This window comes from Silurus aristotelis, assembly GCF_946808225.1.
Source record: "Silurus aristotelis genome assembly, chromosome: 19".
NCBI lineage: Eukaryota > Metazoa > Chordata > Actinopteri > Siluriformes > Siluridae > Silurus > Silurus aristotelis.
Window position 1 is genome coordinate 10,268,058 of NC_139592.1, and position 25,687 is coordinate 10,293,744.

Sequence of the window (25,687 nt, forward strand, 5' to 3'; positions counted from 1 at the left end):
GCAGAAAGAGTTTAATTCAGGCAGTGAAGTTATCAGACAATAAAGTTAATTGAATATTAAGAAGATGGGAAGTAGGGCACTTAATTTAGGCTAAGAATAAATTCCAGGTTAAATATTTATTCATTTTCTTGTTTTCTCTGGTTTTCCAGTCAACCAAGTCATTTTAAATGGTCCCTGTAGTCAAATTTATACAGTGGTTTAATAAATATGTTATATGCATAATAAATATAATAAATACAAAATTTTTCAAACACAGACACACACACACACACACACACACACACACACACACACACACACACACACACACACACACACACACACACATACACACAAATGCACCATATAGTGAACAGGTGCCACTTTGCGGCATACAACTCTTGTGGAGGGAGTTCTGGATTGGAGAATGGTCTCTACAAAATCGTTTGAGAGACCAGTGGCTAAGAGCTCGGTGGGGGTGAAGCAAAGTGCCCCGGCCTAAAAGAAGGTCAATCCTGGAAGGAATCTCCCAGGGAGGGTGTTCGGGAAGGTTTACAGCATGGGGCTACTCCATCCCAGCAAAATCCCTTTGAAACACCAGGGAGCAGTGCTACAGGGGGAAAGCGTACAGGCGGAGCCCTGGCCACGCATGTACCATGGTATCCAGCCCAAGAGGGGCTGGGTGAGTAATGGAGAAGGGAGACAGAGGTGACAGTGCGACGTCTCTTGAGTCGCAAACATGTATACTTTTGCTCTGCAAAATCTTCTCCATATTTGCTCTACCATTTCCAGTTGGAGCCTCCATTTCCCGGGCCTCAGCCCTTGCCTTGAAAGGGCGTCTGCTCCTTGATTCAGCCACTCGGGATGTATAGTCCTCTCAGTGAGAGCAGCTTCGTTTGGGCCCACTGTGAGAGCGCAGATCCTCCTGGTGGTTGATGTAAAAGACCAGCAATGTGTTATCCGTATGGACCAGCACATGATGGCCCCTTAGGTCTGTGAGGAAATGCTTCGACGCTAGAAGAACGGCCAGGCAGTTGTGCCATGAGAGATAGAGCTCTGTCCATAGACCTTGGGTGGAGCGGGGGCTCTGTAACAGGGACTCTGAATCTCTCCGCATGTCTAAACCCTGTAAGGCTCGCCTTGATTGTGCGGAGTGGGTTGCCCTTTTGGGAGAAGCCTATGTTTCTGAGCCACCACTGTAGGGGTCGCATGTATAGGGGGCCAAGTGGCATCACATTGGATGCAGTTGCCATCAGGCCCAGACGTCTTTGAAACTGCTTTACTGTGAGTAGCTGGCCTTCTCTCTCTCTCTTGATGGCCGTGAGGATAAATTAGACTCGTGCAGGAGACAGCTGCCCCTATGCCTAAATAGGTGGTTCTCTGTACCAGAGAAAGTACACTTTTCTTGGTGTTTAGTCTTAGCTCCAATTCCTTCATATAGGTAAGAACAACATCTTAATGCCGGGTTGCCAGGTGCTCTAAAGGATTTAATATCAACAGTCATAAATATAGTGAGTGTGCAGATGCCCTGGAGTCTCAGAGTGGAGCCAAAGCCACATCCACACACTTTGTGAAAGTGCAAGGCCAAATGGAAGAACCCGATATTTGTTAGCTTCGGCCCCGAAAGCAAACCTTAGGAACTTCACTGGCGTCCATACCCTCTCCCTTCTCGGATAAAGAAAGATGAAGCACAGTACTCTCCTCACAGGGGGAAGAAACTGCTGAAAGGCATGCTTTTGAACCCTGGAAGAGAGCGACTGTGAGCCCCTTGACCTCAGTCACCGCTTCGTTTCGCCTCGGTGGAACTGGGGCCAGAACCACGAGGAGCCAGAACTCTTTGAAGAGCACCCTACGTGAGCGAAGCATCTGCATAGGCATGTGGTAGCAACGTAAGCAGCCGGCTCCCTCGAGAGCCGATTGAGCATCCTCTGCTCCCAAGCAAGCAACACACAAACTGTGCAAGGAGGAACGCACAGCTGGAACGATTGCTTGCTATCCATTTATTACAAAATTAATATTTTACCCGCACCTTACCTTTTGTAGCACAGACACACACAGAGCGCTTCTGGGAAAAAAGAGAAGCTAGCGCCATCTTATAACTTCCTGTTTGTGACGTCACCCCGCCAGTGACATTGGGCCGTTCCTTTGGACAGATTACACACGTGATTTAGAGCGTGGTCACACAGAAGCGTTCCCAAAAGGAAACCAAGTTATCTGATCACATTTTGTTCTATTAGATAGATTTTTATGAAAGCTGTTAGAATTATGTTATGTGTAGTTAATTCAGCTCAAATTTAAATTTACAAACAAACCAATTAAAATACTTAAACACAAGATGCTCCCCAAATGGAGAACTTTGTGTTTTGAAGGCATTTGTTAAACATTCCCTGTAAGGCTGTAGGATGTCCTATTTGTCATTTAGGTCTTCAAAGGACTTGCCCATGAGTTCACTCTATAAGCCGTTTGGTATAGATTGCATTAAAAACTTTCTTTTCGGCTTCTCCCGTTAGGGGTCGCCACAGCGGATCCTCCGCACGTTTGATTTGGCACATGTTTTACGCTGGATGCCCTTCCTAACGCAACCCTCCCCAATTTATCCGGGCTTGGGACCGGCACTAAGAGTGGCTGGGGATGGTTCCCTGACCGGGAATCGAACCCGGGTCGCAGCCGTGGGAGCGCTGCATCTTAACCACTAGACCACCAGGGGACCTTTGGTATAGATTGCATTAAAGAAGATTAATTCTAATAAATTAAAAAAAAAAAAAAATATATATATATATATATATATATATATATATATATATATATATATATATATATATATATATATATATATATATATATATATATATTGCACTACAGCATGCAGTATTTACTTGAATATAAATCACTTGTTTTAAATAAACTATTACATTTACATCAGATTAAAAAAAGAAAACATTTGAACCTGCACCTCTGAGAATCAGATGCTATAACAGTAATCCTTTTAAAGTGGATGTAAATGTATTTGGTGCATATCTGTAAACCAGATCAGATATGATATTGGACCACTGTGCAATATGACACTGTGAAGATGCAGTGCTATTCACGAACAAGGAGCAGAAATGTTCTGAGGTCCTGTAACAGCTGTTATCAAATATCTAGGGTTACTTATAGTTATCATTTCCTAGTCTCTGCTTCGATTCACAAGATTTAGCCAAACATCACAATTGCAGAGATGGAAGCAAACATCTTTCACAGTGCCAGAGAGAAAACATATTTAGAATAATCACTGAAACAGAAAACCATTTATCCTTTGAAGCATTCTGTCACATTTACTTACAATTAAAGTTTACAGGCAGTGCCAAGCATAAATAGCTACAGATTTCTTTGGACTAGAACTAGTAAGGACATAAGATTTCTGCATTTTTTTATTTCCAGTGCTATCTGTACAAATGTTAAGATTTTTAGATATTAAACATTTTGTAAATGTTTAATATCTATGTAAATGTTTAATATCATAGTGTAAAAATGCTGAATGATGAGAATAACAGAGCTATGGAAGATCCCACTGTATTTGCACCCGAACAAGATGGGAAAATTTAGTTATGTGTGGATAGTCCCCAATTCCTCTCTAACCAGTTTCTCTTGGTTTTTATTTCAGAATATAAAAAAACTTTTTGATGGTCCATGGTCACTGATGATGACTATAAAATAATTTATAGTAATTACTGGCTATGATATATGCAGATTGTTGTGAGTTGAAATGTTCTTGAGGCTACCTTATCTGAGATTTCACAGGAGCAGTTGTGACCTGCCAATGGCCCTAAACTAAAACAGAGGATAGACAGTTTCTGGGGTGGCATATTATTGTAGGTAACTGATGGGAGCTATTCTTATGCCCTACCTCTTTTTGGAGTTTTTGTCAATTCACTGTTGCCAAGGATGGCTCCACACGAATCGCATAAAGTTCACCATAAGATAGCTGCAGACTATATGAAATACAGTTGTAGAAAATAATTCATGTTACACTTTACATTGTTACTTAGCTGAGGAAACATTCACTTTTAAGGTCCTCTCAATATCTTCCTCAGTTTTTCTTTCCCTTGGCACCTCTGGCTTGCTTAGTATTATTCAATTATTATTCTATCATTTTTATAATAATAATAATATTATAGTAATTATTATTATTATTAATATTATTATTATTATTATTATTATTAATTTATGGTGAATTTCCGTCTTGGATGAATAAAGTGATCTATCTGTCGAAAAATGTACAGTATATATTTTAAATGTATTATCTAGAGTTTAGGTATTTCTTTAAAGCTACTTTGTGGTTGTTAAAGATATTCAAATGAAATCAAACTGAATTCCAATATATGTAGTACGGCAATGTAAGACTCATCGGCATGTAGGTGTGGTACGGTAGAGTTCTTCTCTGTTAAGAATGTCAGAGGGAAAAGGGCCAGTTATTAGCTGGATGGCTGCTTAGTCAAAATCAGCAGACTGGGTATGTGATGAACAGTTTAACATTAGTTTGCAGGATGGGATATTATTTTGGAAAATGGTGTAAAAAGATGAAGACAGATTTGCACCATTATATTGGTCACACCTGTTTAAGTAGTGTGTGGCACTGGCAGTTAAAAAGTAGAGCAAATCTGTTTTTAGGGTATTTTGCATATCTGATTGATATGTTATAAGCATAAAGCAAGAAAGTGACTAAAATTACAATAGCTCCCTTAGCACATCCCTCCATCACTATATTTACAACTCCATGCACATGATCATGAGCATGACATGTTTAACTCCACTTCTTCATCTGTAAAGTACATCCAGTTAATGGAATCGGGTTAAATATTAGATTTAAACACTCTCAGAGACCTATTAGCTTTTTGGCGGTGCAGTGCTGATTGATTTTGTGGTGAGTGCTCCCAGACTTAAGAGAACATAAGAGTGCCAGAAAATTTTCCAGTGTTTAACCATCTGCAATGCTGTTGTATTTTGTGTTTTTGCATGCTGGGGTTCAATTTAGACACCAACCGACTTTCAGTAGAGCTGGCCTTGAGGACAAAATTTAATTACTTTGTTTTTCTAGTCCATCAAATAGGACAGTCATATTGCAATGTTTGTATGTAGAATAAATCCTCTACTAGAGCATGTTTCATACAACATACCATGTTTTAACATAGCATGTTTCATACAACATATTAATGTTAACATATTATTATAGGACACAAGGTTAATAAAGCAGATGTACATTTACAGGTACAGATTTCCCAGATGGTTTTATCCAGAGCAATTTAAAAGAGTGCTTTTCAGTCTCTAGCTACTTAGGCTGAGATATCTGCAAAAACAAATGTCTTAGGGTGTAAAAAAGAGCATGAGCAGTGATGATCATCAGCATAGAAGTGACATGAAAATCTATGTGAGGTTGTTTACTCACTGAGAGAGCAGGTTCAGAGAAAGAACAGGACCAGGCACTGAGCCTGGAAGACCAGTGGACTGTATGTTCCACGTATACCTTAATCCATCCAAGACTACATTCTGTAAATACTGTGCCAATAATTCCATCATTTGTAAAGAGGGAATATGAAATCTTGTGACTGATCATGTCAAAGCTTGTTAAGAGGTCAGGTAGGATGAAACATTTCTGTGGAGGATGCCAGTTTAGATCCATACTAATCAGGATCTTGGTGGTTAATTCTAAACAAACCCTCATGTCTCAGAAGGGCAGTTGAAGAGCACTTGAACTCTAAAAGTAGAAAAAGAGAGGAACCAGTAGAATTTCAGTGACTAAGAATAATATCCAACTCTTCTATTAGATTGTCTTTGTTAATGCCAGTTTTTTCTCTGTAGGAGAAAACAGCTGGTGTTGCTAAATTCTCTGAAGTAATCCAGCTTCATTTCCAGGTCTTAGTTAGTGCTTAAAAATGGAGAGAGGGAAACTAAAACTTAGATGATGCCAGCTTTACATAACAGGCTAGCAGCCCACCTACCAAGAGCGTTTGATTCTGTGGCAACACAGACAATTCTCACAGCATTCTGTGATATAGTCAAAAATGTAATCTATTGATTCATGTTCATTGATTTTTTCTCTTTTTTTCGTGTCACTGAGTACGACTTTCTATATAATGTATTTCAATAGGAAGCATTTTTGTGCCTCTGGCAAAGTTTTTTTTCTGCCATTGGATACCACAGATGTGGTATTGTTTTTCTTCTCTTGTTATTCATTTATTTTAATATTCAAGCACTATTACTTAACATTGAAGTATGAGATTTTATCCTTGTTTCAATTACATTATAGTCAGTAAGCTACTCGCTATTATAAACCATCGTCAGTGGTTCTTTCCAGTCAAAATACAGTAAATATATTCTCCCGGTTATTTAAGTAGAATGCATTAAAAAGAGACACACATTTATTACAGTATAACCCTAACCCTTACCTAACCGTTTTTTTCTCCATTTTATTCTGCCTTATTCTCTGATGAAACTGGGGGAAAAAACATTGCTATTTTTGTTAGAATTACCAATGATCCTCCTCAAAAAAAGAGGGAAATTCGTGTCCATGAACACGATTTCATAGATTAAAGTTCCTGACTCTATCACGAAATGCCGTGAGACAATGTTGGGGAACAATGTACTGTAGATGGCATTGCTAATGATAGAGTATTTTTTGTGTATATATGTGTGTATTTTGACACTATCCAACTAATTTACCATTAAGCACAAGGTCAACAATCCTAAAATTATCAAGTAGATTTTTTGTCAATCTAACAAATACTCCGATCATTTCCAGTTGTATGTTATGTTTATAAAGCCTTTATCGTATATAGAATTTACCATACATAGTTCATATAAAGAGTACACTAGGAAAAGCTTGATATGCAGAGTAATTAAATATTATTACTATATTTTAATACACTTTCAATGATTTTAAATATGCCTGAGTGAGTTTTTAGATTCACTACCAAAACGACATTTCTAGGTTGTGTAAAAAAAAAAATCATGCATTCAGACAAATAACTTGATTTATTTATTTTTTATTAGTTGAATTAGTTCCTGTGTAAGTGTGAAATGTTAGATGCAGCTCTCATTATGCAAAAGAGTAGCTCTGTAGTTCTGCTCAGAACTCTAAAACATTTAAATGGTAGTGATAATGTTTAAACAGCTACATGTAAATGGATCTTTGAACTGTTTACTAGCATTACACAAGTGAGCAATACTGTAAAGGTTAATGGACCAAGCAAGCATGCAGGAGGGCATCATAATCTCAGTGAATTATTGATAATATAAGTTGTAGATTAGTTTGTACAGTATAATGTCTCACATTATGGTAGTAGTGAAAAACATTACAGATCAGTCATACTAAGACTCTCTCTATAGACAAAGTGCCTATATTTTCAGATTGCGCAGCCATTCTCCCATTTCTGCTCAGACACTGAACGCTATTTGAATTGTTATTTACTATCAGCCGATTTTAGCATTTGTGTCAGTCTTTATGGCTATTTTGAGGCTCCATGCAGATTTATGATGTGTTGGTTTCTGTTAGCTGTTTACAGTAACATGAGGATCTAGTTTATCCTAAGGTTACAGTGGATTGATGTGTACAAGGTGCCATGTATGCATGAAATAATTTTGTTTATGTTTGTGGATAATGTGAATCTCTATGATTCACTGGCCGTTCATCACCACCTACTGTAATCAGACATGACCCTGAACAAAGCAGACAGCCTTCTTTGGCCAAGCATGAATAGGCTGGTAATGGAGAGCAGTAACAGAACTTTCCATGACGATGATAGCTCATTAATGTTTGGATAATTTATGAACATGTCAATCTACTACTGATATTAGGGACCCTCTGATTATTTTCTGTGACTTAGATAAGAGGACTGATATATTATAAGGTTGTATGACAATGGTATTATCACAATTTAGATCAGCCATCTGATACACTAGCATATGTTTGTGTTTATGTGAATATTAAAAAAACATATCACATGACAATCAGCCCATGATATGCTGTTATATCCTTGATTGATGTGCAAGTACTAATATATTCCAGGGTACAGGGATTCTATTTTGTACCTCTATTTGCAGAATTTAAAAGATGCTTACCAAACTGCACCTGTACAATATTTTTTTTTTACCTAACCAACAAGGGAAAAGTTATAATTTTTAGCCAGAAAATAGATTTTTAGGGCTTTTATTTTCCTTACATCATTTTGCTATCTTTCTTGGTGATTTATGTTACAGTTATTTCACATTAATTGTAATAGTGTTATAGTGACAATAAGTTCTTAATTAACCTTAGATTTTTGTAAAAGCTAGTTTTTCCTCCTTTCACAGTCAAATAGCCTTCTTTAACATCTCAGAAAAATATTGTCAAAAAAGTAGTAATAAATCCGTCAACCCTGAACATTTCTCTAGGAAACACAATACATTTTCATGGCATGTCAGAATTCACTGAAATATATTATGCACTTTATTATAAATCAGGGTTTTATTTTTTTTCTGCATGAATAATACCCAGTCTGAAGAAGCAACTGATACTACAGAGTCTGCTTGAAGTGATACTCTATTTGCTATCGTTCATAATTAAACGGGACCAAAGATGTCCATGTGCGTTGGACCATTCTAGAATTTCAAGGTATTCTGGCATCAAATTTTCCCACTTGAAAAAAACAGCACTCCTTATTATTGTATGCTGTATGTGGATGGCACAGTAAATAAACTAGTACCATCGTTTAAAGTAAATTTGGATCAAACTAAAGGAAAAGCTAAAATTTCATATTATGCTAAATGTTCTGCATGGCCAGTTATTATGCATTTGTGCTACCAAGTCTTTATCATCTGTGCTACGAAGTACTAGCTCATACATCAGCAATCTGACAACACCTCCGTCTACTCTATTCAAAACTGGTGCAATTCTCGTTTCTCAAACATGAACACAAATCTCTCAAATGTTTTCATAGTCATATTATGATATCACTTTTTTTTTTAACTATTTAATGTGTATACACGCATGAGGTCTTCAGTTGAGAACAACACAATATCACCTTTTTTATTCTGTCAAATTTCATAAAAATCTAATGATCAGGAAAATGTAATATGCCACAAAAGTGTTCAGGATTTGTTTTTGTTGTTTATTGGAGCTATTGTTTCTGTTGTTTATCAGATCAAGTGTATAATGTGAACACCAGGCTTTGTATAGCATTGTTAACAGGCTATGCCCATCAGTTTGAGTCCATACAGCAGCTGGTCTTCTCAACAGATCTTCATTCCAGTAACTGTATCTCATCTAAGCAGTTAAAAATTTATCACTCCTCTTCTAGCCCCACATGCTAGATTATAATTTGATTTAAGTAGATCTTCTGCATATAGAGCCAGTACAAGATGACATTCCTGACAGCATGTTTACTAGACATGAATATCTTGTGAATATCAGTTGATTTGATTAGGAATTAAATATTTGGTGTATGGTGATAAGATGTCTTTATGTCTTTCATCTTTGTAATTCTAGCTACCCTGTACATTCTCTTCAGGGCATTCAGGAATAAAATGGTTTGCATGCTGGTCAACCTTCCACTTATGTAATCCATGTGAATTCACACATTTTTTTTGTTTCTTTATTCGCCACACTTCCTTTTTCAGATTAGATCTGGAGACCAAGATTGTTGCAAAACATTTGTTTGTCTTACTTCTGCACAAGCTTTTGACTTTTTGATTTGTTGAAGAGTACATTCATGTTTTTTAAATTTATAGATTACAAAACACATGGAAGATGCTTCTGACATAACAATTGCAAAATGTTGAGACACTGAAAATGTAAATAAAAACAGAATACAATATGCAAATCTCATAAATTCATCTTGTATTTATGATAAAACAAATGAACAAACATAAAAAACATATCAACTGTTTTAACTGAGAATATATACCATTTTAAGTGGAACTTTTTTTTTTTTTATCTTAAATTTGTCTGGTCTAAACTGGTCTTAAAAGGTTAAGGAACTGAGGAGACCAGTTGCTGTAGTTTTTGAGGAGAAATGTTGTACCATACAGTATGTGTCTGATACAGGATTCTAGCTGCTTAACTGTTTTGGGTGTCCTTTGTTGTATTTTCTGTTTCATGATGCACCAAATGCTGAAATTTCTAGACGGCAGGCAGGTCAGTTCAGCACCCGGACTCTTCTACTACAAAGTCATGCTATTGTAATAAATTAAGTATGGAGTTATCATTGTCTTGCTCAAATATGCAAGGCCTTGCCTGAAAATGGAGGCATTTGTTGCCCTAAAACCTGCATATAAACCTGTTTAGCATTGATAAAGCCTTTCCAAATATGCAAGTTGCCCGTTCCACAGGCACTAATGCATGCTATCATGCTAAACCATGCTATCAGAGATGTGACCTTTTGAACTGAATGCTGATGACAAGCCAAATTCTGCAGTCCCGCTTCTCTTTAGTCCAGAGGACATGGTGTCCATGGTTTCCAAAAAGATATTACAATTTAGATTTGAAGTATTTTATTCTGACTGTATGTTTTAAATTAGATTTGGCCAAGAAAGGATGTCCCGAAAGTAGAGCCCGAAGATCACAGCCATCCAATATTGATTTTTGCCCTTGTCCCTTGTTCACATAGATTTCTTCAGATTCTTCAAAATTGTTGATGATATTTTGTACTGTGTATGATGATATATTCAATTGAAACAATTAAGATATTGTTTTGCAATTTTGTGTTAAGGAACATTGATGTGACTTTGTCCCACAAATTGTAAACACAGTATTTCAAAGATTGGTTTGCCCATCTTTAATTCTGAGAGATTCTGCCTCTCTTAGATACACTATTTAAGTATTTACAGTATATAAGTATTGTTGTTATTCCTTTTTTAAAGAGTTTTGTTTCCCAAATTTTTTGAGACGTGTTGCAGTCATCAAATTCAAAATAGTTTTTCCTTAAAATTTTACATTTCCCCAGTGTAAACATTTGATATATTTCTTATTTTGTATTGTGAATAAAATATGCATTTATTTTTACACAGTGTCAATTTCAACATTTTTTTTTAATTAGGGTTGTGCTAATTTACTGTTATTTGATGTAATGGTGCTTATTTTTTTGTGCTTGACATTTGTACACTTGGTCAATGAATGTTGCACTTGTGACATTTCAATTTGTAACAATTAAGTAATGTGTACTTCAGATGCGGTTAGTGTGGGTATGCTGCGGTCTGCTCAAATTCACTACTGTTATTTCATCTGTATGACCTAATAGTGTTGTGCAATTTATTATTGATCGCATAATGAAGATTGCACAAAAATGATATCCTTTAAAGGTATCTTTATGAAACAATCTTTTAATGTCAAACCCACATTTGTTATTGTGCCCAGTCCAAAATGCTCTAAAGTGTTTTTAGCACTGTTTATCTTTTATTAGACCCTTAGGCTGTGAAGGTTAATCAGATTTATCTTCCATATGTGGAGGTATAGCACCCTGAATCAAAGTACTAGTAATAAAAGCGTTTTGTAGCTGTTTCTTCACCCTTGGCGGTGTAGTCACATGGCAATTTGTAAGCTACAGTATATAACCTTGGCTTGATACAATCTCAGAGGATGCTAAACAAAAGAGTCAGCAGAAGCACTGATTGGAAAAAAAGAACTTTGTATCCAGGCTAGATTCAATGAAGGACTCTGACTCTAGCTATACCTGAATTTGGCATAATCTGTACCTTATATGTGTTCAGAAAAGTTGCTTTAACTTTATAGACATTATCCAGAAAGTTAAGAGATCAGACAACTCAAATCATTATTTTAACTGCTATAGGCCCCCTGTTACAGATGACATTGTGAATTCTGTTTTTATAACATGCGCTTATCATGCGGTGCAGTTTTCACAATGTCTTTATTTGTTGAAAGACCATACTTCATTCATTTTTATTTATCTTGAGTAATTTCTTTATTCTGGTCAGTGTTATGGTAAATCCTCTACTAGGCACACTGGGCATGATTTAGAAATACAATCTGGAAAAAAGGATCAGTCCATCACAATGCACCGATCACATCTGGGGGTAAATTTAGAGTAGTCAGTTCACCTATATATTTTTGAAAGCTGGGGCAAAACCATAGAAATGTAACCCATAAAAACGATCCAGAGAAAAAACTAAATTCAAGATCCAACTAAGGACTCTGACTGAGGTGTTGACACACTCATTTAACCCTTTTGCCTTTTTGCCTGTAATCACTGCAATTAACTATAGTTATAGTACTGATATGTGATTTGGTATGAAGGATTTAAATGGTTCCTGTCTGTTTTCAGAAACCTGGGAAAGTCTGGCTTACGAGTGTCATGTCTAGGGCTGGGTAGGTACAGTGCTTATGAACTGTTTCTGATAGATATTAGTACTGTTCTAGGTCTTTCATCAATGCTTTTGTAAATTGTTGCATGAAGATGTTTTAAAGTAATATTCAATAGGAAGAAATCCAGCCATTGTGCATAAAGCTTGAATACTATAAAACCTGCTTGTAAACAGTATGTTGGATTATTGCAGGCACATGGGTAACTTTTGGAGGTCAAATCACAGATGAGGTATTGTATAATTCTTATGATCATTATTCTTTATTGTACACTAGACACTGTTAAGTTGGCAACTTAAGATAAAATTTGAGATATTTATCTATATTTATAATGGGAGTAGATAAACATTCACGTTCTTTCTTTGACCATTATAAAGCCACAAAATTGTACTATCATCTTCAAAACAGCATGAAATCAACACACAGTAAAAATGCAGAGAGAATTATAAATAAGAAGAATTATTAATAAATTGAGCAAACTGTGCAGTAAATTTTATTAAATATGAATCTGAGACATGAATGTGAGCTAATTTATGTGCACAATATACTTCATTACTTCATTTCAATAAACTCAATATATCGTTCATGCTCTCAGTTTGCAGTAATAAAATGACAATTTGTGCCCATGTCATTTAGCCATCATAATAATAAGGTGAAATAAAAATAATGACTATTATTTTGGGGTGTTATAGCAAATAATCAATTACTAATGGTAATGTTGCAGTGAATTGTAAACTCTATACATGTACATGTGCTCTACTGTGTGTTAATTTGACCTTGAAGGACTTCCCATAATGCTTTAATTATGCACTTCCGTGAAGTTCTTTTGTATGGTTGTCTCTCTTCATTCTGCTGAGGATTTTATCTATTCTATTTTCTTTTATCTCTGCTTTTTCCAGATAGCCGAGCAGTTAATGACATTGGCATATGAAAATGGGATCAACCTGTTTGACACAGCTGAGGTGTATGCTGCGGGCAAGTGAGTGATTTCTTCATCACTCACTACTCTTCTGTCAGGCAGAAAATCTCACATGCTGTAATTTCAGTAGAAGGCTTGCTGAACTCTTTCTTCTTCAATGCTGATGTGCTTTCATCAGCACATTAGTTAAGTGTATCATTATATATAGTTTACACCATAATAGGTTTTCCTGAATGTAATCATCTTGCTGTTACTTTATGTATATTATTTTTGTAGAAAGGTGTAAAGGCAAATCAAATTATTATTTTTTCAAAGCTTTTACAGCAGTTTAATTCAGTCCTCTTTTGGTTTCTAGAGAAATATTTGCAGCAATTTAGTGAGAGATTAATTTTAGATTTATATGCGAAAGTCATATATATAATATATAATTAAGCTTAAATACACAAAGTAAAAATATGGTTTTCAATTCAAAACTTCAGGGAAAATATACACATCTAAAAATGGTATAAAAAAAAGCTCAAGCCATTATTAAAAAAACCCAAAAGATTAAAATGCTGCATTGCAGCAAGGAGAGCAGTTTTTATGTACTGTAATACATCAGGGGCAAGCTGGTAAATGTATATCTTTGATCAGATTTTACACATTTTACCAAATTTTACACCACAAGCAAGCAAATGTTAATAATTATCTTGAGCAATTTGCAATCCTCTTTGAAAGCTTTGGAATTGCAAGGACATTTTATTTTTGTTTTTTTTCTGAACTGATGATTTCAGGAAGGTTTACTTTTTTATCCATGGACAACCGTTTAGTCATCTTGTTGGTTCAACATTTTTGACATTCATATAGAAAGACAAGACATTTAGAGCAATGAATTGTTTAAACTTTTAATCTAACAGACCAAGCTACAGCAAAACAACAACAACAAAAAAATACAATACAAATTACATTGCAGTTTACACATTATAGGAGTTTTAATAATTTCTTTTAATTTAATAATTCAAATAAAAGGTGTCATTCTATCTGGTTTCTAACATCTAGTCTAGCTCTCTTTCAATACTTCAGTTTATCTTAAAATTGGGTGTTTTTAAGTAAAGTTTCCATGTTCTAAGTTTTTCATCTATATTCATATCAGCACTGTAACCATTTACTTTAAATTCCAGGTAAATACTAATAGTAATTTACTGTATTTCTATAAAACATCAACATGCTTTATCTTATACATGAAACATTTCTATTTTCATTGTGCTTTATGAATAATATAGTAATGTACTGTTTCAGGCTCTATTCAAAATTGAAGAAGTTTCTATGTCTATCTAATAGAGGTTTGTGCCTGTACTGCAGTCAAACATGATTCGTCAGTGGGACTTTAATGAACAAATTCCAGAAATAATGTTTGAATTTGTGTGTAGTTTTAAATCTTTTTTTGGTTAGTGTTAGTTTTTATTGCAGGCTGAACAATCTCAAGAATATTGACCAATGACTCAAACTAGATGTCTACAGTATGAAAATAATACAATGTGTTGTACAATATGTACAGTTTAATACTGCAAAATTGCATTATTTTAAAGTAGGATGCAGTCTCTGAAGCTTTACAGTTTGGAAATGAAAGTTGATATTTTTGCAGAACATTTTAAACTCTCTGAATATTTGGACAGGGATACTTCATCTTTCATTAGTCACACAGATCTACTCCCCATCATCCCAGCCAGCCTTTTACTCAAAATATCCTCTCAGCTCAGGATGCAATCAGCTTACCCCTGTGTTTAATGCTCTGATAATATTTAATATCACCGCTTTCTACCCACTGCTTCATTAGCATGATTTTTTGGAATAAGAAGCGGGGGGTCCCTAATACATCGATCTAGTTTTAAAGGAAAACTCTTTTACAGAATGAAACAGTGCACTTTTTGTTCTTACAGTTATAATGAGGTAATTGTTTTCTTTTTTTTTCTTTTTTTATTAAAGGGCTGAAATGGTTCTTGGCAGTATCATAAAGAAGAAAGGATGGAGGTAGAGTCTTTTATTTCTATCTTTTTTTTCCTGTGGGATTTTCAATCACACTGCTGTCTTTAAATATGATATGTCAGTGTGCAAGCATTTTTTCTTTTCAGCCAGTAGACATGTTTTTTTTTTTAATGGAACAGAGCAGTCTGCAGTCCATACAGACTTTTTTTAATGACTGTTTATGCCCCAAAGCTTCTTTTATTTTGTGAATGGCTTTGTGTATGTTACACTGACTGGACCATCAGCTTTTATTTGTACACTCAGGTTCACAAAGGAGACTTGAGGCAATTAGTTTATAAATATAGACCTTTCCTATTTTTTCTCTTTCGTAAATGCATTTAAAGAGACTGTAAGCTATTATCAATTATATTATTTTTTTTATTTAAAACAGTAAATAATTTGTTATAATCTGTAGGAATTGGTTGAGTTTGCAAGAAAGTTTAAACAGTTTATCCACTGTTCAAATTAAAGGGTTTGCGGCATTGATTTAATGTATCCCAGTGTCAGTTATCGTACATAAATTACTATGTTAGTTATTAATGGAGTCATATATCCTACTGTTGGTTTTTATTAAATAAATGGATTATTGATGTTGACATGTTTAGACCTAAGTTCTTTACTTCACATCGTTCCCTCTTTCTTATAATATTTACTAGTTACTAAATAATTCAATGTAGTTATGTTAAAAAAGAGTTTTCACAATCATGCCTCTACCAAAGTTGCAAACTCAGCGACCTCATCTCATGATCAAGTATTAAGCACCTACCACCACTCAGAGTTACCTGATTAGTAGCGGACTTCACCAGTCTGCAATTGCACTATTCCTTTTAAACAGCTCAGGCATCATGCCTTTATTTGCCTGCTTTGACTAATATTTTGACCAGAGCCTGCATTGTGTGTTATACTGGTTTTAATAAACACAGAATACATAAGCAGTCATGTCAAGCATCGTCACAAAATGTTTCTATTACAAACAGTACACTCATCATTTGATGCTGACAGTCACATTTTAGAGGGTGTTTTTGTAATGGTGCTGTCAGAGAAATCTTCCAGACATGCACATTATCACAATGAGGAATAGGAACATGAAAAAAAGATGATTGTTCAGTCATCAGCCTTTGACAAAGCCTAAATGTGGCTAAAGGTGTTATTTGTTTAACACCTAATTAACTCGATTAGCTGATGAGTATATACCCTGGAATTCTCCCTGTATGTATAATTACAGCTCGGTATAATTAAATAGTGTTAAATAATACAATTATTCCTGATTCTAAATACCTATTATGGTTTCTGGCCTTTTTATTTACTGAATAAGGGTCTTGGAATATTGCCTGCAGCTTGTCCTGGCAAATGTGTTTTACTTAATCTTCTACAATGTCATTACAAAGGTCTCACTGCACTTGTTCTATTTTCTATTACAGACGCTCCAGTTTGGTTATTACCACCAAGATCTACTGGGGTGGAAAGTGAGTCACAGTATGCTTGTGTATATGTGTCACAATGAATGTTACTTGCATCGTTGTGCCCGAGATAAGTGCAAGGTAGTATCTGCCAAATTATAGAGAAGTGCATATCCGTAACTGTATATTCTCTGTAATGTGTTTGTCTGAGTGTGTATATGTGTGTGTTGAAGTGAGGTTTAAAAACTCCTTTCCCCTCCTGCATAGCCCCACTCTAGGTGGCCAGAACTGCAGCTGTAATTGTTTCCTGAATGTGCTTCAGATCGATTCCCCCATGGAGCATTGCTCTTTTCTTCAGGCTAAATTAAAGGTCCTAGGCCAACACTAATGAGAGGCTGTGCGGTGTAAATGTGAGGTGCACTTTGATGCCGTTGACAGATTTTATTCAATCAATGTGTTTGTTGATATAACATCAATTTCAGATTGTAGAATTTGGATCTAGCTGTCAGAAATAGTTTGATGGAGATAGAAAATCTTTTGGAACAGTTATTGTACAACTTTCAGTGTCTGTCTCTTCTGTTTTTTAGAGCAGAAACAGAAAGAGGATTGTCAAGAAAGCATATTATAGAGGGTAGGTTACAACAAATAATTTCACAATTCTGAGGAGCTGAGGAGCTATCACACTCACTGGCCAAGCTGATTGTGTGATTTCTGTACTTTGAAGGTCTGAAAGCATCTTTGGAGAGGCTGCAGTTAGAGTATGTTGATGTAGTATTTGCTAATAGACCGGACCCCAACACACCGATGGAAGGTATGCATGGATGCTGGGACATTGTACAATCCTGCCTGTCTGTCTGCTTATGTAAAATGGTTTGTTTAAGGGGGTTTGCAAACGTGCTACTTTTCACATTCAGCATGGGTACGATTGCTTCTTTCCTTTACATCTCTCACCAATTTTCCATTTTTGCACTTTCACATCAATAATATTATTACGAACCTTTATTTCTTTTATATTTGTAGCATGCCTTCTGATTGTCCTTAGACTGTACTTTTTGACTGAATAAAATATTTGTTTCTCATTCTCATTTAGACATTAAAACTGCAAGTGCACAAGAGGAATAGAGCATGTTTGATTATAAGTGGTTTGCCAAAATATTATATTATCATAAACTGCATTTAGCTGCAACCTAACTTTAGGTCACGACCATAAACGTCTCTTGGTAACGTATGTAACCCTGGTTCCCCGAGGGAACGAGATGCTGTGTCAACAACGCTTTGGGAATGGCTCTGCGTGGCCACGCTCTAAACCCTGTGTGTAATGGTATAAAAAGAAGTATAAAAGCACATGCGGTGGAGACGGCGCTAGCTTTGAAAGTAAAGAAAGCGCTTGCAGGGTTGGAGGAAGTGTGGCAATGAGACACAGCGTCTAGTTTCCCTTCTGGAACTTGAGCTGCGTCAACAACGCTTTGGGAAAGTTTGTACAGTTCTGCCAGACTGTCTAATCCCTGCCTAGTGTGGATGGTCACAGCTAGGTTGAAGGACAGAGGGGCCAGAAGTGGCACTAATGTGAAGGCTAAAAAACATGACAAGGTCAGTGGGGTAGACCAGCCTGCAGCATTGCAAAATGTTTAGAAGAGACACTCAAAAGAAAAAGGCCTTAGAGACATGCACACATGGGGTTAAGTGAGCTCTGACCCCAAAAGGAGCAGGGAGACCAGATGACTCATAAGAGGAGTGGATAGCATCCACAATCCAGCTGCTGCTTCGCATCAGGGTAAGCGAGGCCATAACCTAGAGGAACACTAGCAAGAGCGCCCTTCTGGAAGAGTGCTCTACGGGAATGCAGGGGCAAGAAGGAAAACACAGCCAAAAAGACTGCTTGCCGTTAGTTTGCTTTTCTATTTTCCAGATTTTTTTTTACCAACTTACCGATACTTACCTGTGGCAAAAACAGACAAACAGAGTGGTTCCTGAACAAACTGAAGCTAGCGCCGTCTTCACGGCATGTGCTTCCTAGTTGTCCCGTCACCCTGCGCTTTTCTGTTGTTCTGATTACACACGTGATTCAGAGCGTGGTCACGCAGAGTCATTCCGAAAAGCATTGTTCACGCAGCTCGAGTTCCCGAAGGGAAACCCACTTCTTTGATAGCTGTATGAAGCATCTTACTGTGGAATACATCTCTCTGCATAGTACTCATTTGCCTTTATTTCAAATGCACAACTCTTATTGGTAGACAGCCACATGGATGGTATGTATCATGGAGCTCCTCATCTGTATGAAATAATGAATGCATCACAAATGTCCAGACTAGAAATGTCCTGAATTGTGATCCAAAATATCACCATTCCCATAATAGAGTGCCCATGCTGTGGACCAAGTATGCTAATTTGAGATCTTCCACATTTCTGTGGGACATTGTCTAGTTCTAACATTGCCCTGAAGAGGTTTTGCCAATGGAATACAACTGGTCATCCCTCCTGAATCCCTTTGTCCTGTCCATGTACATCTTCAGGACATGTATTAGACTCAGCATACAGGACTCAGCATACTTCATGGTTTCCAGTCAATGATATATATGGGCTTCTGAGGAAAATGTAGAATTATGTAAACCACAGCTAGACACATCACTCACAACAGATAATCTGTGGCTGTTGGAGCCATATTCAGAGTTGAGTTAAAAACATTTAGTGATGTGTTAATATAGCATATCAGACCTTCAGCTTAAATAACATGCCTATTAAAATTTATGACTATTATGTGATATTCAGTGATGTACAAGATTGATTTTAAGGAAATTCGCAAGTTTTTTTGCTTTCCACTTTGGTTAATGGTTTATTACACCCGATGCTATTCAACCTGCTGACAGGGATGGGCATTATTTATGATACATGTATTTCAAAAACCATAATACATAATACATAAATACATAAAACATAAAATAGGATTTTGTCATTTGTAGTTGATAAGGTTGATGAAAATGGCTTCATATTTTGTATCAGAATACTTGAGTTTTTAATTTTTGTAGTTTTAAAATACTGTAAAATATTTTGTAAGACGTGTACATGATGACCATAAAAATTGGTGCCTACTCAGTAATTTGCCCAAACTTGCTGAGATCAGAACAGCAAATTGATCCATATAGAAGAAGGTGGTCATGAAAAGAAACATGCAGGCTGTCAGCTTTTAAATAGACCTTCAATGACTAATAAATAAATAAAGTGGTTCCCTGGAACTTGCGATGGGTCTTAGAACTTAACCGTGGGACCTGAGAACACCTAAGAGTTCTGGTGGACCGAAAGTGAATTAGTGAAATCATCTAGACATTATTTCACTTTAATACAATAGTGTTTTCAATTTTTTTTCATGAAATTTGTTAGTGAAAACATAGTTTAAAATGGTATTCCTATCATTCATGGACATTCGGTCCCGCTGCAGATTCCTGCAAATTTTATGATAATCCTCAATTTGCTGTTAGTCAGGTTCCAAATGAGAACCTGCGAATTTTCTGAGCCACTGTCAGGGTTCGGAGAGACGGAATCGAAAACTGAAGTAACAGAGTTCGAGGGTTTTTAATGACGGCACTCAACAAACTCACATACATCCGTACTAAGCAGTAGTACTGTAAAAGTCACTATGATGCGAGGAAACCTTAGGAAAGGTCAAGTCCATACGGTCTCGGAAACTCTGAGATCGGTAAAGTTCTCACGAGAAGAAAGAATCCACGCGAGTCATCCTGGTATGTTCTCCCTAATGAAATAGTAGAATGAACGATGACTGTGGGAATGGCAGGGGCTTATACAGGTGCCGCTACTTAGTATGATGGAGATAGACTACGAGCGTGCAGAGTGTTGAGGGAAGGAGTTCCAAACCGAGAATTATCTGGGGTTGACTGTATTTGATTGCCGAATAATGTACCCTAATTGAAGTAGCTGTTTAGTAGTAGCATGATTTTGCATACAATTGCATGAATATGAAATGACATAATATATTATTATATTTATGATTAACAATCAATTAATTAGTTAGAAACTAGTTGCTATGAATGCTATCAATTCTCTTATATGAATGATTGTTTGTCAATGAATCATGTTGCTGATGCAAAGTAGCCCTTCATTACCAAACACCTAGTAACTAAATTAGGATTCAATTATGAGTCATTCGCAAACTGTTAAACATTAAACTGTTGGTTACTTTAAAACTAACCTTTCTTTGGAAGATCACAGGTATGTGTATGTGATTTTTTTTATCTGTTAACTGGTTGCATATGTCAGATTTATTACATGACTCAGCCAGAGAAAAGCTGTTTCTATCAAACATTGTTTACTTAGATTGTTTACAACATTGTGCTGCGATGTATTGGTGCAGCAGTTCTTTCAACTTTTAGTGGGTCAGCATGTCACCATGTAAATCAAACAGAAAGTGTTCCAAAGTTTCAACTTTTCTGCTAATACTTTTATGATAATAAAAATCATCTGGTCCTTAGCAAGCCTTAAAATGAGGTAAATACAATTTCATATAAACAACACATTATATATTACACTGTATCATTATTTGTTTAACAAAAATTAAGCCAAAATGGAAAAGCCCAATGTGAAAAACAAAGTACACCTTTTCTTTTAAAGGGTAAGTAGCAGGCAGGTGCTTAATTAAATAAATTTATCATCAGTAAGTGTACACACCTCTATTAAAGCCACATTTTAAGAGCTTGCTGGTCTAAAGCATTTAGGTGTGTGTTAACACAACACAAAGGAGACACATTGGCAATGATCTTAGAGATGCAGTTGTTGCTGCTAATTAATTTAGGAAGGATTATAATGGCATTTAAAAAAAAAAAATTAAAAGTCATCATTCTACAGTGAGGAAAGTTTCACTTGTTGAAACATTCCTGATGGATTTTAATCTTCCCAGGAGTGGATGTCCCAGCAAATTCACCACAAAGCCAGACCTTGCAATGCTCAGGGAAAACATCTCAGACTTTACAGGCTTCAGTTAGCATGAGAAATGTTAAAGTTCACAGAAGCACAATTAGAAAAAGACTGAAAAAGTATCATTTGTTTGGAAGGGTTGCCAGAAGAAAGGCTATTCTCTCTATAAAGAACATGGCAGCATGGATTAGGTTTGCAAAATTGCATCTGAATACACCATAAGATTCTGGAACAATGTCTTTTGGACAGATGAGACCATATCAGGCAAAAAACAAACAGCATATCAGTAAAAGCAGCTTATACCAACTGGCAAGGGGTGATTTTAGCGTGTTCTGTAGCCACAGGACCTGGACAACTTTCAGTTATCGAACTGGATGTGAACTCTCTGTATATTAAATAATATTTTAGATAAATATGAGCTTATCTGTCTGACAGCTTTATGTAAAGCTTTGCCAAAATTGGTCAATGATCCCAAGCACTCCAGAAAATCTAAAACAGAATAACTAAAAAAGAACAGAATCATGGTGTTGCAAAGGGCCAGTTAAAGTCCAGAGCTCAACCCAACTCAAATGCTGTGGCAGGACCTTAAGAGCGCTATGTATAAACAAATGCTTCAATTAAATAAAACATTGTAAGGAAGAGTGAGCCAAAATTCCTCCAAAATAATGATAAAAAAAAAAATGATAAATTCTTAGTCAAGTCAAGTCAAGTCAAGTTTATTTGTATAGCGCTTTTCACAACAGACATTGTCTCAAAGCAGCTTTACAGAAAACAACAGTGAAGGTGAATGGTGTGCGTTTGTCCCTGATGAGCAAGCCGTGGCGACAGTGGCAAGGAAAAACTCCCTTGGATGATATGAGGAAGAAACCTTGAGAGGAACCAGACTCAAAGGTGAACCCATCCTCATATGGGTGACATCAAGAATTTGGTCATAAATCTTTCAACAATACAGAACAATTTGTGATCATCATAGATCCAGCATCAGCTTCTCCATGCCAGGGCCTTTAAACACTCGGCATCTACTTCTCCATGATCATCCATAGGTCCATAATCTTCACGAGGTGGGATGTGACTGGAGCTGGCCAAACCTCAGGATGCCTCGGGATGGGGAGAGAAAGAGAAGCAGTGGAGAGGAATTAGCGTAGCTGCTGTTCATGATATTAACAGCACAAGTTGATAATGTGCATGTAATCATATATTCTGGAGCACAAGGTTGTGATGTGATGTGTGTTATGTGTAGGCTTTGCTAAAAAGATATGTTTTTAATCTACACTTAAACTGGGAGAGTGTATCTGAACCCCGAACACTGTCAGGAAGACTATTCCAGAGTTTAGGAGCTAAATGTGAAAATGCTCTACCGCCTTTAGTGGACTTTGCTATTCTAGGAACTACTAGAAGCCCAGAGTTTTGAGATCTCAGGGAGCGTGACGGATTGTAGCGTGTTAAAAGACTGGATAGATACACGGGAGCCAAACCATTTAGTGCTTTATAAGTGAGTAGCAGTAGTTTAAAGTCTATTCGAAACTTAATAGGAAGCCAATGTAGGGACGATAAGATTGGGGTTATATGATCGTGTTTTCTTGACCTAGTAAGAACTCTTGCTGCCGCATTCTGAACTAACTGAAGCTTGTTTATTAATGATGCAGGACATCCACCTAGTAATGCATTACAGTAGTCTATTCTAGAGGTCATAAACGCATGGACGAGCTTCTCTGCATCAGATATAGATAAGATATTTCTAGCTTAGAAATATTTCTAAGGTGAAAGAAGGCTGTTTTTGTAACTTGAGTGATGTGATGTTTAAAAGATAAGTTGCTGTCTAAAATAACTCCCAGGTCTTTTACCGTTGAACTAGTAGTTACAGAACAACCGTCTAAATGCAGGCTGAGATGCTGGAGCTTCTGTGTACTATTTTTTGGGCCGATGAGCAAAATCTCCGTTTTATCAGAATTTAATAGCAGAAAGTTATGGGTCATCCAATCTCTTATTTCTTCAACACACTCAGTTATGCAAGCTAATTGAGCTGTATCGCCTGGTTTGGATGAAATATATAGCTGGGTATCATCAGCATAACAATGGAAGCTAATTCCATGCCTTCTAATAATATTTCCTAATGGAAGCATGTATATTGTGAAAAGCAGGGGTCCTAGAACTGACCCTTGTGGCACGCCATAATTTACTAGCATTATCCTGGATAGCTCTCCATTTAAATCTACGAAATGGTAACGATTGGACAGGTAGGATTTAAACCAGCTTAATGCCTGTCCCTGAATACCGATGTAATTCTGTAAGCGATCGAGGAGAAGATCATGATCTATAGTGTCGAACGCAGCACTAAGATATAGTAAAACTAATAGGGAGATGTAACCTTGGTCTAAAGCTAAAAACAGGTCATTAGTGATTTTAACTAGAGCAGTTTCTGTGCTATGATGGGGCCTAAAACCTGACTGAAACTCTTCAAAGATATTGTTCTCTTGCAAGTGGTTACATAACTGGGCAGCGACAATCTTTTCTAAAATCTTAGACATAAATGGGAGATTTGAAATTGGTCTGTAATTCGATAGCGTGTTTGGATCCAGATTAGGTTTTTCAATGAGGGGCTTAATAACTGCTAACTTGAGGGATTTAGGGACGTGACCTAACGATAGTGAGGAGTTAATAATATTGAGAAGAGGCTCACCAGCTGTATATAACACTTCCTTCAGTAGTTTAGTGGGAATTGGATCTAACTGACATGTTGTTGATTTAGCTTTCATAATAGCATCATACAGCTCTTCCTGTCCTATACATGTAAAACAGTGTAGTTGTGGGGTTGTAAGTACGATTGTGTCGGGAGATGCTGTCAGAGGTTGAACTGACACAATTGTTTTTCTAATGTTATCTATTTTTTCAGTGAAGAAATTCATAAAGTCTTCACTACTAAACTGTGATGGAACACATTTTTCAGATCCCTGATTTGTTGTTAATTTAGCGACTGTACTGAAAAGGAACCTGGGATTGTTTTTGTTATTTTCTATGAGTTTGCTCAGGTGTTTAGCTCTAGCAGCTTTTAGCGCCTGTCTGTAGCTAAGCATACTGTCTTTATACGCAATTCTAAATACCTCCAATTTAGTTTTCCTCCATTTTCTCTCCAGATTACGTGTTGTTCTCTTTAGGGCATGCGTATGACTATTATACCAAGGTGCAGGTGCTTGTTCTCGAACCTTTTTTAACCGGATGGGGGCAACAGTGTCTAAAGTGCTAGTGAGGATAAGGTCTATGTTGTTCGCCATCTCATCAAGATGATCAGCAGTTATGGGTTTAATGTGAAACTGAGATAAATCAGGCAGGTTATTTATGAATCTGTCCTTAGTGGTTGGAATAATAGTCCTACCAAGTCGATACCGTGGTGAAACACGGTTAATCTGCTTTTACTGGTAGTGTGAACAGTATGAGGTAATGGTCTGTGATGTCATCATTCTGAGGTAAAATATCTATATCAGTGACGTCTGCTCCGTGGGATATTATTAAGTCTAGTGTGTGGTTAAAACGGTGGGTTGGTCTGGTGACGTTTTGTTTAACTCCAAAAGAGTTTAGTAAATCGACAAATGATAATCCTAGGGCATCGTTTGCATCATCTACATGAATATTAAAATCTCCTACAAGCAGCACTTTATCAAAACTGATCAAGAGGTCTGAGAGAAAACAAGCAAACTCATGAAGAAAATCAATTGTGTTAGTACACAATTACTTCAAGTTATTGCTGCTAAAGGTAATTCTACAAGCTATTGAATTGTAAGGTGTACATAGAATTTCCACACAATTTGGCTTGACTGGTATAAAAATAATAAAATACAATGGCATAATATTTTGTGTTATTGTTCATCTGACCTTAATCTAATACCTGATTGCCAGATAATTTTAATTATTTCCTGATATGTAAATCTATAGAAATTAAAGAGGAGGCACATTCTATTAAAAATAACCTTCCAATGCAAATATTGACTTTACTTACTCAACTCTGAATACAGCTCATAATTATGTTTAAGACCTCATAACTTCATAATGATATGCTTTTGGCATGTCAGATGTTTTTATTATCAACCAACTATTGGCATGTTTACAGTAAGTTTGAATGGCTCCCTTGAC

The 25,687-nt window shown here is 36.4% G+C and overlaps 1 protein-coding gene across 9 annotated transcripts in view; it reads left to right on the top strand.

Moving 5' to 3' along the window:
- The window catches only part of kcnab2b (potassium voltage-gated channel subfamily A regulatory beta subunit 2b), a 71,138-nt gene that overhangs the window by 35,026 nt on the left and 10,425 nt on the right, over positions 1 to 25,687 (top strand). For all 9 annotated transcript variants that reach the window (XM_083569973.1, XM_083569974.1, XM_083569975.1 and 6 more), the window contains 7 exons: positions 12,273 to 12,316; positions 12,505 to 12,542; positions 13,210 to 13,289; positions 15,195 to 15,239; positions 16,655 to 16,699; positions 17,221 to 17,264; positions 17,358 to 17,444. In XM_083569973.1, coding sequence (XP_083426099.1) covers positions 12,273 to 12,316; positions 12,505 to 12,542; positions 13,210 to 13,289; positions 15,195 to 15,239; positions 16,655 to 16,699; positions 17,221 to 17,264; positions 17,358 to 17,444 — 383 coding nt within the window. The remainder of the gene's footprint in view (positions 1 to 12,272; positions 12,317 to 12,504; positions 12,543 to 13,209; positions 13,290 to 15,194; positions 15,240 to 16,654; positions 16,700 to 17,220; positions 17,265 to 17,357; positions 17,445 to 25,687) is intronic.